Source organism: Ranitomeya variabilis, chromosome 2, assembly GCF_051348905.1.
Source record: "Ranitomeya variabilis isolate aRanVar5 chromosome 2, aRanVar5.hap1, whole genome shotgun sequence".
NCBI lineage: Eukaryota > Metazoa > Chordata > Amphibia > Anura > Dendrobatidae > Ranitomeya > Ranitomeya variabilis.
In genome coordinates, this window is record NC_135233.1 from 625,783,709 (window position 1) to 625,795,410 (window position 11,702).

Here is an 11,702-nt window from a genome sequence, read left to right on the forward strand (position 1 = left end):
ACACAATGCCGAGGTGTATATATCCCTGGTGTCAGGGTGTGTATATATCCCCGATGTCGATGTCTATACCCAGTGTCGGGATTTGCATATGCAGCACCCCAGAGTCCTGGTCATTGCAGTAATGTCGCTCTGCCACTAAGGGGAGTGATGTTGCGTCTGATTGCACTAAAGGAGTTCACCTGATCAGGTATCACAGACACACACTACACTCCACACTCCGGCCACCAGGGGGGGTGGTTCTATCTATTAGGCCACTCCTCACACTCTGGTAAAACTGTGGGTTGGACAGGAAGTTAGGAAGAAAGTAGCTAGGGAGAGCTAGGGAGAAGACCAGTCAGGGGTGGGATCCTGACAGCGGCCTAGGACAGACAGAACGTTACGGAGCCGTGCTTGAGTGTTACAGCGGCAAACTCCTAAGAAAGGACACGAAAGCGGAGTATATTGCGGAGAAGTGAGAAGCGAGATCACAGCGCAGAGGAGATAGAACCAGAATGAGTCGTGCCCTTAAGACCGTGGCAACATCCTTCTGAGGCGCGTAGCCGGTGGCCGGAGCACCGGGGAAGTAAGAGACTTTACGTACTACTTCAAACAGCGGCAGGACAGTTAACTATAGGTTGGCTGTCTCACCTTAAACACCTAACGAAGACAAAGGAGGCAATTGTGGGAGAGGGGCGTCTCTAGGGTCCCAGAATAACTCCAGGCCTACCCCGTCATACGGGTGCGTCCTAGCCATATCATCTAGGGGACGGAGAGAGAGAACATCAGAAACAGACACAGCAGTTGTGAGGACTATCCCGTGGTACTCAGCAGGGAAGTACTACAACACAAAAAAACACCAGAAAACAGGCAGAGATGCTTACCTGTTCAGGGCCTCCAACAATTGCACTAACCAGGGTGCACCAGGCCCAAGTAGAGATAGCAAATACACAGGTGCAAATAATACTAATGCAGCCAACCTACAATCAGGAATTGGCCGCTTGGAGCACCCGTACAACAAATAGTCTGTATGTGGCATGTTCACACAGGAATGCAAAGTATATGGTACAAAGCCTATTAATGACGCCATATGTATAGCGGGCTAACCATGATGCATCCTGTGTGAACAGAGGCCACAGTGTACAGAGCCATCCAGGGCCTAGTCACACCCTGGAAAAATATACAGTGCACAAAAACATAACAATGTATGCAAGGTATTGGTTGATATTATGGCCACAATATTTAAGCTGCCAACCCACGTCAAGGGTCCTTGTATATTGGCAGTCCTAATCTAAAAAAAACACCATTAGAGGAAAAACCTCCACTATACTAAACAAAAAAACACCAGAAAACAGGCAGAGATGCTTACCTGTTCAGGGCCTCCAACAATTGCACTAACCATATACATATGGCGTCATTAATAGGCTTTGTACCATATACTTTGCATTCCTGTGTGAATGTAGCGCCCCCACTGCCGCAGGGCCGAGGGGTACCCGGTACCGGGCCTCTGAGTCTCTGCTCTGGGGGTTGTCATGGTGGCTAGACCCGGTCCGTGACCCTGCTGAGGGGCGCCCAAATGATAGATGTGGATGATGGTGGTAGTGTAGTGCCGGTCGCAGTCAATAACGAGGACACCAGGTTGCAGTCTCTTTACCTCTTTACTGAAGGTCTCAAAGTCCTCAATCCGGAATACGGTTAACCGGGCTGCGCAAGTCCGGCCGGTCCGATGGCACCTCCAGAGTTCCCTTTGCAGGTGGAAATCTGTGCCTTCCTGCTAGCGCTATGTGTTGTGGTCCTCCCCTGCTGAGCTTACGGGATAGTCCCCACAACTGTTGTGTCTGTTTCTCGTGTTCCCTCACAACTCGATTAGATGATCTTCTGCTAATCTTCCGTCCCTCCCAGGTGTTATGGTTGGGACGCACCCGTATGACGGGTAGGCTCGGAGCTCTTCCGGGACCCTAGAGTTGCCCCTCTCCTAAGGTTGCCCCCTATGTCTGCGTAGGTGATTTAGATGAGACAGCCCGCCTGTGACTGACTGTCCTGCCGTTGGTTTGAAGTATGGCTTAGAGCTCTGTACCTCCTCGGCGTTCCGGCCGCCGGTTGTTTACGTCTCAGTAGGATGTTGCCTCGATCTTACAGCACGACTCCTACTGGTATTCTCCTTCTTGCTTTGATCTCGTTTCTCACTCAGCACAATAAATCTCGCTTCTTGTCCTTTCTTAGGGCACCGCCGCTATGAATTGCAGGCGCGGTCCCGTAGCTTTCTCTCTGTTTGCCAGGCCTCTGTCAGGATCCCACCCCTGACAGGGACCCTACCGAATCTTCCCCTGCAACACCCTCTGCCACAAGGTGTTGCCTGGTTCGTACCCAGTCAGCATTCTTTTTAACTTCCTGCCTAACCCCCAGTTTTACCAGACTGTGAGGAGTGGCCTAATGAATAGTACCCTTAGCTCCCCCTGGAGGCCAGACTGTGAAATGTATTGGTGTATGTGATACCTGGTCAGAGGAACTCCTTCAGTGCCATCAGACGTACCATAGCCCCCCTTAGCGGTGGAGCCACAGTACTGCAACGACCAGGACTCTGGGGCGCTGCATTCCCCCCCGGTTAAATCCAGTACTCCTGGACTGGGAAGAAAACAACAATACATGTCAGCAAAAAGACATACAATTTTTAAAATGCAAGTACAAGTAAACTTTTTAACAGAGCTTCCCTTTATGGGAGGTTAGGACACTTGAACGTTACAAACATGGTTAAATACTTTTTAAATAACTTTACTATAAATAACTTTTCTTACCCAACCGGGTATTCTACTGAGTGCTAATTCTGAACAATAGGTTAACATTGCCTTTAAGGACGTACTCGCTAAATCCACTAAAGACCTTCTTATATCACATATAAGGCTAATTAACTTTTATGCATTCTCCTACTTTACGTCTGCAGGACCGCCTGTCCTAACTGCTCCAGACCTACTGCCTCTCCTTTCTGTTACAGGACCGCTCCTTTCCGCCCGAGCCTACTGTCCTTCCACTACTATACACAGTATAGAACATATTTTTCTTTCAGTTCAAGATCACTGAGCCATCCCCATATGGCTCCTAAGAGGACTCACCACTAACCCCTACGGGTTCACTTCCTGTCCTCATTCTTCTATTAACATCATTGAACATTTCTTACAATCAACTGGTTAGTTACATTTAACTTTCACATATCAACATCATCAATACTTTCATTTTCAAGACATTATTGCCATTCAACCATCTTAAGGCAACACTGTTCATAAGTGCAGGATGTGAACATCTGTTGTGAACTGTGTTTCTGGGCTCCCTCTGGTGGTCACTAACGGTATTGTGTGAGGCATGTCTTGTTGCAGGCCTAGGCTCCAGCTGTGTCATTAAGCAGCGGGTGTTCCCTATTTAGGTCTCCTCTGGACTCAGTCTCTTGCCTGGCATCGTTGTATCCAGTCCTATAAGGTCTCCTCCTGATTCCTTTCCGTCTGTCTCATGCAAGAAAAGCTAAGTCCGTTTTGAATACTTTGGATCATTTGCATTTTTCAGTGTTTTTGTCCAGCTTGCTTAATATGTGATTTTCTAGCTCGCTGGAAGCTCTAGGGTGCTGATATTCTCCCTCCGCACCGTCAGTCGGTGTGGGGGTTCTTGAAATATTCAGCGTGGATGTTTTTGCAGGGTTTTCTGCTGACCGCATAGTTCACTATCTATTTTCTGCCTATCTAGACTAGTGGGCCTCACTTTGCTGAATCTAGTTCATCTCTACGTTTGTGTTTTCCTCTTGCCTCACCGTTATTATTTGTTGGGGGCTATCTATATCTTTGGGGTTCAATTTCTCTGGAGGCAAGTGAGGTCTTATTTTCCCTCTAGGGGTAGTCAGTTCTCCGGCTGGCTCGAGACGTCTAGAATCAACGTAGGCACGTTCACCGGCTACTTCTAGTTGTTGTGTTAGGATCAGTTATGCGGTTAGCCCAGTTTCCACCTCCCTAGAGCAGTTCTTTTGTTTTTGTTGACCTTGCCGGAATTCCAGAGATCCTCTACCACTGGGATCATAACAAACATCCCCTTTAAGAGGGGACCAAGTCTCTATGAGGTAGTGCAACTTCTCAAGCCGCAAGTCCGTATGCAGCAAGGACTCCAGTGCAGGTTCCAAGAACCGTATCTTCGCAAAGAGTCCGTCTTTATGTAAAACCAGTAGAGAGCACCTTTAAGAAGGTGCAATGTTAGGGACACTGCGGCTTATGCCGCTGTCCCCTGACTGCTGCGCCTTCCCTGTTACCTGAATCAGAGATCTCCCCTTCAGTGAACCCAGTGGAATATGGGGTTAACTCCCCTGGCGGGGGGCGTGGCTTCCTCCCTGATCTTGGCGCCGGGAAGCTCCTGTGGCCACATCCGTCCCAGGACCCGGACCGTTTGGGCTGCCGGAACATGGATCCGCTATCATGTGCGGTGAGGGATAGGATCGGTAGGGAAGGCAGCGCCTGGTTAGCAGCTTTGCTGACCGGGGACAGCTCCTTCCCTACCGCGATGCAGGCAGCGCCTCCGGAGGGTCGGCGCTCTAACAGAGCTACCCGACCTCCGGCACGGCTGAGCCCGCCGTTAGTTTCAAAAAGGAGCGCGCGCAGCGCTCGTGCGCGCGAATCTGTTGCGGCGGGCGCCAGGAAGTCTGGGGAGAGTGCCGTAGGGAAGGTTGGGGAGACTCAGGGTACGGTGTGGAGTGAAACCAGTGTTGTACCTCCTTCTGCCCCGGGAATTCTGAGAGGGAGCTCAGGCCAGCAAGTGTCAGCAGGGCAGGCTGCAGCATCGCTATTATTTAGAAGCAATATGGGGGGGGTCCAAGGGACATCTGCCTCATCCCAGGACTCAGGCACAGCAATAAGAGAGCCGGATGCCCCGCAGGGGGGCATTCCTTCACTCTCAGGGAGCACAGGGGAGGCTGTGCATAACAAAGACAGGAGCATGGAAACGGCAGCTATAACCCAGCAGCACGTGGGCACACGCCATTTAGTGTTAGCGCAAGGACCTCATAGCACGCTCTCCCAGGCTAGTTTGGGGGGGGAATCCCAATACCCTCCTTTCCCGCTAATTTTTAGCACACAGGGTCCACCCGGGCCGGGCGGGCATATCGCTCCCTCTCAAGCGTCGGTAATTGAACACCAGGACGCCTCAGCGTCGCATTCGCTGATGGCAACCGGTGCTCCTGCCCCAATTCAGGGTGCTGGTACGCCGGCTCTGGAGAATAGACAGAGTGCGGTTTCCCGCTCCGCGCGCAGATCACCCTCATCTTCTTCATCATCGTCCCCTAGAGAACATCGCAGAAGCGCACGCAGAAAGCGGGAGCGTCGGGTTAGCAAACGGCGTTCTCATAGATCTAGGTCCAGTAGGCGTAGTAGACGTTCCAGATCGTCGCGCTGGCGCTCGCCTTCGTCATCCGGGAGTTCGTCAGGCAGGTCACACAGGCAGGAGTCTTCTCGCCGTAGGTCTTTACATCACATGGAGCATCAAGACCCGGTACCTTCTGCGACACGGGAGGCCAGTTGTCCGAATGTCGGTGTATCAATTGGTGAGTACCCCTTTATTGGGGCATGGGGTGGGGAGAGAGCCAACGCCGTCCCGCCAGATTCCGTAGCCAATAATATCGCAGGTAGCAGGATTTATGTCAATCCAAAATTGCTGCAACCAACCGGGTTATCCAGCCAGCCACCTCCTCCTCGGCCGGATGTGTACAAGGATGGCTTATTCTGTGGAGTCCCTCCTTTAGGAGCCCATTTGGATATCGCCATCAAGGAGCAAATTTGGTCCAACGATTTCATTGACATTTGGTCTCTGGTTTCCACGGATCAGCATTCGGTTGACAGAGAGAGGCGGTTGGGCGATAAAACTTACGAACGCAAGCCAAAAGTTGCAAAAACCATTAACAACTGGTTGCAAGCTTTCGCGGTCATGGGCTGCGTCATGGGAGAAAGGCATCCTGAAAGGTGCTCTGAGCTATTTATATATTTAGATAGCATTTATAATTCCTATAAATCGCACGGCGGATCGGCTTGGTGGAAATATGATGAAGATTTCCGCCGTCGATTGGCCGTCAATCCTCAATTGGGATGGGGTACGAAAGCCACGGATTCATGGCTCCGTCTGATGATGGCTCAGAGAACGACCCAGTCCTTTCATGGGCCCGTTACCGGGTCCAACAGCAACGCCACAGCAACAGCCACTCGCAGGCCAGGTTCTTGCTGGTTATTCAACGAGGGGCACTGCAAGTTCTATGGGCTATGTAAATACAAACACGAGTGTTCATCATGCGGGGGCCCCCACCCATTGGCAAAATGCACACGCCCGCACCAGAAACCTAGCGCAGGAAAAACCCCCTCTACAGGCGAGGTTAACGACGCCGGTGAGCGTAAAAAGAATGGGGCCATGGCTGGACAAATACCCCAATGAGTCGGCCGCTGCACAGCTGCGTGTCGGTTTCTCCTTTGGTTTTTTCATTCCTTTTAATTGGTCACCTATACCACAATCGTCACCCAACCTACAGTCAGCCAGGGAGTTACCTAATATACTAGCAGAGAAGCTGGGGAAGGAAGTCAGTTTGGGTCGTTTTCGTGGCCCTTTCACTTCCCCCCCGTTCCCGAACTTACGGGTTTCGCCCCTGGGTATAGTTCCCAAAAAAGAAGCGGGTAAGTACCGATTAATTCATCACCTTTCATACCCCAAGGGTAGGTCTGTCAACGATGGTATAGCCAACGAGGATATTGCCGTTACTTACATTTCATTTGACAAAGCGATTGATCTAGTCAGAAGTGCCGGTCCGGGTGCCCTTATGGCAAAATCAGACATAGAATCGGCTTTCCGTCTTCTCCCCGTGCACCCGGATTGCCACCATTTACTTGGGGCAAAATTGGAGGAAGGATACTATTACGACACTTGCCTCCCCATGGGGTGTTCAATTTCCTGTTTTTTATTTTGAATTATTCAGTACGTTTTTAGAATGGGTTGCTCGTAAGGTTACCCGGCTGAATTCCATCACACATTACCTGGACGATTTTTTGTTAGTCGGTCCCGCGGGTTCAGACGTATGTGCCAAAGCCCTTACCCAATTCGAAGACACCATGGCGTATTTTGGTGTTCCACTTTCCCCCGAAAAAACGGTTGGGCCGGTATCGGTGATTACATTCCTCGGCATTGAAATCGATTCTATCGCCATGGAGTTTAGGTTGCCAAAGGAAAAAATTGACAAGCTTCTGGACCTCATCAATGGTTGTATATCTGTTGGTAAGGTCACATTAACCCAATTGCAATCTCTGCTCGGCTCATTAAATTTCGCCTGCAGGGTCATGCCAATGGGCAGGATCTTCTCGCGCAGATTGATACTAGCCACGAAAGGGGTGAATCAGAAACATCATAGAATCAGGATCACGACACAGTTACGTTCTGATTTGTTCACTTGGAAGCTGTTTTTAAGCAACTACAATGGTAGGACTTGCTTTCAGGAGATTGAATGCTCCAACGTCGACTTGGGTTTGGCATTCACCTCATCCAGTAGCTCTGGTTTCAGCGTTCGCTTTGGTGACAAATTATGCTCCGCCAATTGGCCTGCTTCTTGGTTCCTCAGGAAGTGGAACGAGGATCCCACATTGATTGACCTCCTCCCCGTGGCGGCTGCCATAGAGGTCTGGGGTCCGCTATTGGCCAACAAGCAGATCCGTTTGCAACTTGGCACCATCAGCGGGGCTCATGCCATCAATTTCCTAGCATCTCCTTCACCGCTGGTCCTGGACCTGATTAGGTTCTTGGTGTTGAAATGCCTAATGTTTAATATTTGGTTAAAAGCGCAGGCGATATCCGTCAACAATGAGGAGGTTAGTGGTTCTTTAACCGGTTTTTCGTTGCAGGAGGTACAGGAACGACGTACTCAGGAACACTTGGTAGAGGTGGACTGCCCGCTGTCGATCTGGGATGTCCTGGGGATCTGATGCCATTGATACAATCATCGATAGCCCCTTCGACTTGGAAAGCCTATGGTAAGGCGTGGGAGGAGTGGTGTATTTTAGCGGTTGGCAAACCGGTGGGGTCTTCGGAGGAGGCTCGTATGCAGGTGACAATGGCATTTTTATCAAAAATGCATTCCATGGGGGTGTCGGGGTCAGTGGCACGTAACCGTGTGTCAGCACTGGCATTTCATTTCAAGCTACGGGGTTGGCCGGATTCCACGAAACACTTTCTGGTCATTCAGATACTTAAAGGATGGCAACGGGCAAGCAAACACAATGACAACAGGCGTCCTATAACTTTTGAATTACTAATTAGCATGGTAAAATTTGCGGGATCCGTTTGCGACTCTAGATACGAGGCTGCCTTAATATCGGCTGCTTTTGGAATAGCATTCTTCGGGGCCATGCGGGTCAGCGAGATTGTTCCCACCGCCCTGAAAAAACCTGGTGGCCTTAAGCGGGAGGATATCCTAATTTGCGAGGATGGTTTAAGGGTAAGAATATGCAAATCCAAAACTGACCAGGATGGTAGGGGTACCTGGTTCCCGATATTTGCCATTAACAATGCCATATGCCCATTGAAGTTAATCAGGCGCTACGCACAATTCAGGAAGGACGGTTCACAATTTTTCATTCACGAGAACGGGCTCCCCCTATTGTCGGGGCAGTTCTTAGCCGTCATGAGACGTATTTTGTTACTATTGGGATTCCCCTCGGATGAGTTTGGAACTCACTCATTCCGGATAGGTGCAGCAACAGAGGCTTCTAGAGCGGGGCTTTTTGAATCAGAAATTCAAAGGGTGGGCAGATGGAAATCCCGGTGTTTCACCAGGTACATTAGGCCTGATTTAGCATTATGAAGTTTCTTGGCCTTCCGTCAATATATTAGGGAGTCAGCTTTCAATTTTATTGGGGAACGTTTTGGTTGTTTGGTTTGTGGCTGTTGGCTAACTTTACATTTCATTCTCAGATGGTGGACGTCCAAGCGTCTGGATTGTGGGCCATTCTTACATTTACTGGGCTGCGCAACGTGCCGAAATGTGCCCAGGAGGGCGATCCCTGGGATTCAACGACGTCGATGTGATATGGCGTGGATTGAGAGGCATGATGTGGTCCCGAGTTCTGCCGGAGATTGTTCATATTTCACGAGTGACATCATCCCCCACCATTGTGGTCATTCATGTCGGAGGAAATGATCTGGCGTCGTTTTCTTTGGTCGAGCTACTTACACTGATGAGATCGGATATGGACAAGTTCTCGATGTTCTTCCCGTCAATGCGTTTAGTCTGGTCTGAGATAATCCCAAGGGTGGTCTGGCGAGGCGCCAGGGAACGTAATGCTATGGAGAGATCCAGACGCACGCTCAACCAAAGGATTTCACGTTTCGTGAGATTCAAGAACGGGGTAGTTGTACGGCACCACCGGCTGGAGGGGGATAATTCCGGTTTTCTACTTCCAGACGGTGTACATTTGAATGAGGCGGGTTTAGACATCTTTCTCAACGGCATTAGAGAAGGAGTTCTTCAGGCGATGCATTCTTTGGGGGGGTCGTAGCTCTCGTTATTCGCTCCTCCTTGGCGGAAGGGTGGAGTTTTTTGATTGGTGGTGAAGTTACCTGCCCGGGAGTCCGGTCGGCAGTTATCTCCCTACACCCAGTTGTTGGCATACAGTGCCTGTTATGAGCTGCGACCAGAATATTTTTCCAAAAGTAAAAGATGGAAATGTTATGAGCAGATTTCCCAATAAAAGTTTTAAAGTTTATACAATTTGTTGCGTGTTCACTCAGGGGGAGCAAACGTTCGTGGGTCGTAGCAGTCTTAGGGACACTGCGGCTTATGCCGCTGTCCCCTGACTGCTGCGCCTTCCCTGTTACCTGAATCAGAGATCTCCCCTTCAGTGAACCCAGTGGAATATGGGGTTAACTCCCCTGGCGGGGGGCGTGGCTTCCTCCCTGATCTTGGCGCCGGGAAGCTCCTGTGGCCACATCCGTCCCAGGACCCGGACCGTTTCCCGCCCTCCCGTCCCTGTTTATTAGAATGATCCTTAAGTCGCAGCTGCGGAAGGGTGGAGTTTTTTGATTGGTGGTGAAGTTACCTGCCCGGGAGTCCGGTCGGCAGTTATCTCCCTACACCCAGTTGTTGGCATACAGTGCCTGTTATGAGCTGCGACCAGAATATTTTTCCAAAAGTAAAAGATGGAAATGTTATGAGCAGATTTCCCAATAAAAGTTTTAAAGTTTATACAATTTGTTGCGTGTTCACTCAGGGGGAGCAAACGTTCGTGGGTCGTAGCAGTCTTGTGAAATTGGATTCTGGGCTCCCCCGGTGGCCACTTGTGGAATTGTACTTGTGTGCATCATCCCCTCTGTTCACCTGCTCCTATCAGGATGTGGGAGTCGCTATATAACCTTGCTCCTCTGTCAGTTTCATGCCGGTCAACAATGTAATCAGAAGCCTTCTGTGCATGTTCCTGCTACTAGACAACTCCTAGCTAAGTTGGACTTTTGTCCTTGTGTGTTTTTGCATTTTGTTCCTGTTCACAGCTGCTGTTTCGTTACTGTGTCTGGAAAGCTCTTGTGAGCGGAAATTGCCACTCTGGTGTTATGAGTTAATGCTAGAGTCTTAAAGTAATTTCTGGATGGTGTTTTGATAGGGTTTTCTGCTGACCATGAAAGTGCCCTTTCTGTCTTCATGCTATCTAGTAAGCGGACCTCGATTTTGCTAAACCTATTTTCATACTACGTTTGTCATTTCATCTAAAATCACCGCCAATATATGTGGGGGCCTCTGTCTGCCTTTTGGGAAAATTTCTCTAGAGGTGAGCCAGGACTGTCTTTTCCTCTGCTAGGATTAGGTAGTTCTCCGGCTGGCGCTGGGCATCTAGGGATAAAAAACGTAGGCATGCTACCCGGCCACTTCTAGTTGTGCGGCAGGTTTAGTTCATGGTCAGTATAGTTTCCATCTTCCAAGAGCTAGTTCTCATATATGCTGGGCTATGTTCTCTCGCCATTGAGAATCATGACAGTTTGACCGGCCTAAAAAAGGGTTAAATTACTGGCTGAGAAAGGAGAGAAAAAAGAAGTCTGCTACAATTTTTTTTTTTTTTTCCTCTAGTTCTGAGTGTGCTCTTAATTGAATCACTTGCTAGTTTGCCTATGCTGCAGCCTTCCTCTCTTTCTCTCCTAATCCTTGAATGGCTCTGTGTTCACCTGTTTCAAATGGATCTTCAGAGTGTAGCTACAGGTTTGAATAATCTCGCCACAAAGGTACAAAATTTGCAAGATTTTGTTGTTCATGCACCTATGTCTGAGCCTAGAATTCCTTTGCCTGAATTCTTCTCGGGGAATAGATCTCACTTTCAAAATTTTAAAAATAATTGCAAATTGTTTTTGTCCCTGAAGTCTCGCTCTGCCGGAGACCCTGCACAGCAGGTCAGGATTGTAATTTCCTTGCTCCGGGGCGACCCTCAGGACTGGGCTTTTGCATTGGCACCAGGGGATCCTGCGTTGCTCAATGTGGATGCGTTTTTTCTGGCCTTGGGGTTGCTTTATGAGGAACCTCATTTAGAGCTTCAGGCGGAAAAGGCCTTGATGTCCTTGTCTCAGGGGCAAGATGAAGCTGAAATATACTGCCAAAAATTCCGCAAATGGTCTGTGCTTACTCAGTGGAATGAGTGCGCCCTGGCGGCGATTTTCAGAGAAGGTCTCTCTGATGCCATTAAGGATGTTAT

General features: G+C 49.5%; 1 protein-coding gene across 2 annotated transcripts; it reads left to right on the forward strand.

Annotated features, from left to right (window-relative positions):
* Nucleotides 1-5,086: 5,086 nt before the first annotated feature.
* Nucleotides 5,087-10,248, forward strand: LOC143809782 (uncharacterized). 2 transcript variants are annotated; one of them, XM_077292786.1, is made up of 3 exons: nucleotides 5,087-5,545; nucleotides 7,875-8,003; nucleotides 8,944-10,248. In XM_077292786.1, exons 1-3 carry the CDS (start codon nucleotides 5,167-5,169, stop codon nucleotides 9,525-9,527), a joined length of 1,092 nt encoding a protein of 363 aa, XP_077148901.1. In that variant the 5' UTR covers nucleotides 5,087-5,166; the 3' UTR covers nucleotides 9,528-10,248. The 2 variants fall into 2 exon arrangements, with proteins under 2 accessions (XP_077148901.1, XP_077148900.1); XM_077292785.1 differs by having other exon boundaries at nucleotides 7,875-10,248.
* Nucleotides 10,249-11,702: the final 1,454 nt, after the last annotated feature.

Excerpts from the sequence above, each read along its gene's own strand:
- LOC143809782 (XM_077292785.1), top strand. The coding sequence starts at position 5,167 with ATGGCAACCGGTGCTCCTGCCCCAATTCAGGGTGCTGGTACGCCGGCT. Across the intron at positions 5,546-7,874 it reads GAATGTCGGTGTATCAATTG|GAGGTACAGGAACGACGTAC; the intron begins GTGAGTACCCCT and ends TTTTCGTTGCAG.